The sequence below is a fragment of the Nothoprocta perdicaria genome, unplaced genomic scaffold, assembly GCF_003342845.1.
Source record: "Nothoprocta perdicaria isolate Ctin4 unplaced genomic scaffold, notPer1 scaffold_14, whole genome shotgun sequence".
NCBI lineage: Eukaryota > Metazoa > Chordata > Aves > Tinamiformes > Tinamidae > Nothoprocta > Nothoprocta perdicaria.
The window spans coordinates 7524155-7527286 of NW_020454538.1; the positions used below are offsets into that span (position 1 = coordinate 7524155).

The 3132-nt window shown below is 36.2% G+C and overlaps 1 protein-coding gene across 2 annotated transcripts in view; it reads left to right on the plus strand.

Annotated features, from left to right (window-relative positions):
• STX18 (syntaxin 18) overlaps window positions 1–3132 on the plus strand; it is a 62815-nt gene that overhangs the window by 38511 nt on the left and 21172 nt on the right. For both annotated transcript variants that reach the window (XM_026034202.1, XM_026034203.1), the window contains exon 3: window positions 2445–2560. In XM_026034202.1, the coding sequence (XP_025889987.1) occupies window positions 2445–2560 (116 nt within the window). The remainder of the gene's footprint in view (window positions 1–2444; window positions 2561–3132) is intronic.

Genomic DNA, 3132 nt, shown 5'->3' on the forward strand with positions numbered 1-3132 from the left:
CAGTGGTGGGCAGGGATAGGACTAGAGGAAATGGCTTCAAACTGAAGCATCGGAAGTTCCACAGGAACTTAAGGAAGCATTTCTTCACTGTGAGGGTGACAGAGCACTGGAACAGGTTGCCCAGAGAGGTTGTGGAGTCTCCGTCTTTGGAGATCTTTAAAACCCTCTTGGATGCAGCCCTGTGCCGCGTGCTCTAGGTGACCCTGCGTGAGCAGGGGGGTTGGACTCGATGACCTCTGAGGTCCTTTCCAACCTTGGGCATTCTATGATTCTATGACTGAGTGGTTTGACCAAAGCTTGTTTAAAAGTGCTGGCACCAGATACTGTGGCACCTATAAGTGACTATAAACTTATTTATTTATTTATTTCCTTCTGGATTAAACTGCATTTTGTCGCCTTTCTAGCAGTACTGCTCCTACTTAAAAATATAGTCTACTGTATTTTTATATTAGCACCTGGAAAAAGTAGCCGAACAACTTGTCAGTGTCAGGCCTGTTAGCTATCCACAGTGTATAATTAGATTACTAATAATTACCCTATTATTAAAAATAAAACATGCCTGAGGCACTATTTTAAAATCTAATTTAAAAGAATATTATGGTCTGGATTTTGTATTTTTTTTCTTCTTTTTTTACCCTGTCGTGTTTAAAATTCATGGAAACATAGAACTGTTCAAATGCCACAAGGTTGGATAGGGCACAGAAACCTGGACATATAAATAAAAGAGGTTTTATTACGTTCAGTATCAGAGTAGCCAAAACTGATTATCGTGGCATGAAAAAGAATAGTGGAGACTTTTGCTTCATGAAGGAGCCGTCATGAAGCTGCTACTCCGACCTACTCCTCTAGCTGAATTTGAGGGCCCTGCCTACTCACACAACTCTCTAGTTGGGGCTTGCTGAAAAATGCTGCGTGTTATACCGTACCAAATGATCGTGCAGTCCCCTTTGGGCTGGGCCTGTGTGGAGGTGAGCACACAAAAGGGTTGTCCTGGCTTTACAGATGCTGAGAACTTGCTTTATGCCTCAGAATAGTAAATAAAAGAGTACGAGTGGGGCAAGAGGTCTGTCCTAATATGTTTAACCCATGTTTAAACCTGGCTAGTTTGTATTCCACATATATTCCACTATCAATAGGTCATGTTCATTGACCAGTGGAAAGGCTATCAGCCACCTGATATCTTGACCTAATGCTCAGAAATGCTGGAGTTAGCCTGAAAGTAGGAGACGGAAATCTGGGAGTATCACAGTGACTGTACGCTGAAGATGTGGGAAGAAATTTGCTTTATTGTATAACATGTGAGATGATAGTGGAGTGACTATGAGTAGTTGCAGGTATTCCCATGGCTGCAATGGCAGTGGATGTAGAGAGGGTTTGGCTTCATCAGGGTGAAGTATGTAAGGGACATCAGGCTGTTGTGCCCTTGCAAACTGAAGATGAGCTCTTTTTATTCGTGTGTGTATACATAATTATATAATACATACTTTGAACAGGTGGGAAAGCTTTCTTATATAAACAAAATCTGCCTTAAAATGATTATATAAATTAAGGTTGTCCTTACTGATTTTTAAATGAGAGATACAATGTTGTATAACTACTATATGATCAAGAAACCCATGATGAACATTGGATAAGGCACTTTAGCAAAGTTTTATTGACCTGTGTTCTAAAACAGTGTAATCACTACTATATACCTTCATATAGAATTCCATTTTCTAATGGATATCTGTAATATATTAATATTTTACAAGGAGAAAGAAAACAAAAAAATCCTCAAGTCTTCTGGAGCAAACCCACTGATTCATTGGACGCATTGAATGGAAAGTTTTGCTTGCTATTCACTGGTATTATTTGCCCTTTTGTAACTGGAGTCCATTTTTGTTAACTTGTTAACAAAAATATACATTAATCTTACTAGAAACTATTGAATATATTCTCTAAAACTAGAAGTAAGCAGCCAGGAAAGAATTTAGTCTACTTCATATTAAAAATACATTATTTTCTTATAATCCTCCCCTACTGTTTGAATTCACAGGTGGCATAGCATACCTACTTTAAAAATGAACTTAAGCATTTTGAATAATAAAAACATGCATTTAAGTGGAATTTAGTTCCAATACTATGTTCTTCCTTTTGGTGCTTGGGCTGTTCCTCTAACCTACTTGCTTTCTTGTTTTTAAAAGTGAAACATGCCTAACCGGTATAAGTACCGAGTTCTTCCCAAATCATTTCCCAGTCACAGTCTTTAAAACCTCACAGCTTTATAAAAGTGGCATTTTTGTCAGAATTGTGGGTATTATGCGTTTAAGAATAAATTATCTGAGTTTTTTGTGTGAAAATCAAGGTTGACAAAAAGCCTCTATGGAGATGGTTAGTGGGAGGGAGGCCTAAATTTGGGAGATTGTTGAAATGACAGTTTTTCCTGTTTTTTTTTTTTTTTTCAGCCATATTATGTCTGAATATGTGAGGATGACGGATACAGAGCGTGATCAGATTGATCAAGATGCTCAGATATTTATGAGGACGTGTGCGGATGCCATCCATCAGTTGAGAACAGAAGGTAAATTGAGAAACTTCTACATATTTTTTGTTCATTATAGATAAAAGCTAACATAATGCTGAATATTGGATAGTGCTATAGAATATGAACTGCTTTTGGAAAAAAACAATAAAATCTTATTTCTTTCATTTCACCTGTGCAATTCCATTGAATGGTTAATGCAATAATTGAGTTGTTTCACTGTTAATGAAAGAAGCCAGCATGTAGAATTTTATTTATTTGTTCAAATATGCTACTTAGTGTGTGAAAATTAAGTCTCCAATTTTGTGTTTAAATAGAAATTAAACATTGGCACAGAGACCTGAACCAAAACTCACAAATATCACGAGTCACCTGTAGCTAGCTTGTCACCTGCAAGGCATTAAAAGTATAGAATCTCTTCCATATATGAGATAATCCAATTGTTGAATGCAGTGGACTAAATTCTATAAATTCTATATCGTAACTGTTTAAATATTTTAATCAAATATAAACATTTTCTTGAGTTGATGGGTATAGCCCTTAGAAATTTGATCTGTAGCGTGCCAAAAAAAAAAAAAAAAAAAAAAAAAAAAAAAAAAAAAAAAAAAAAA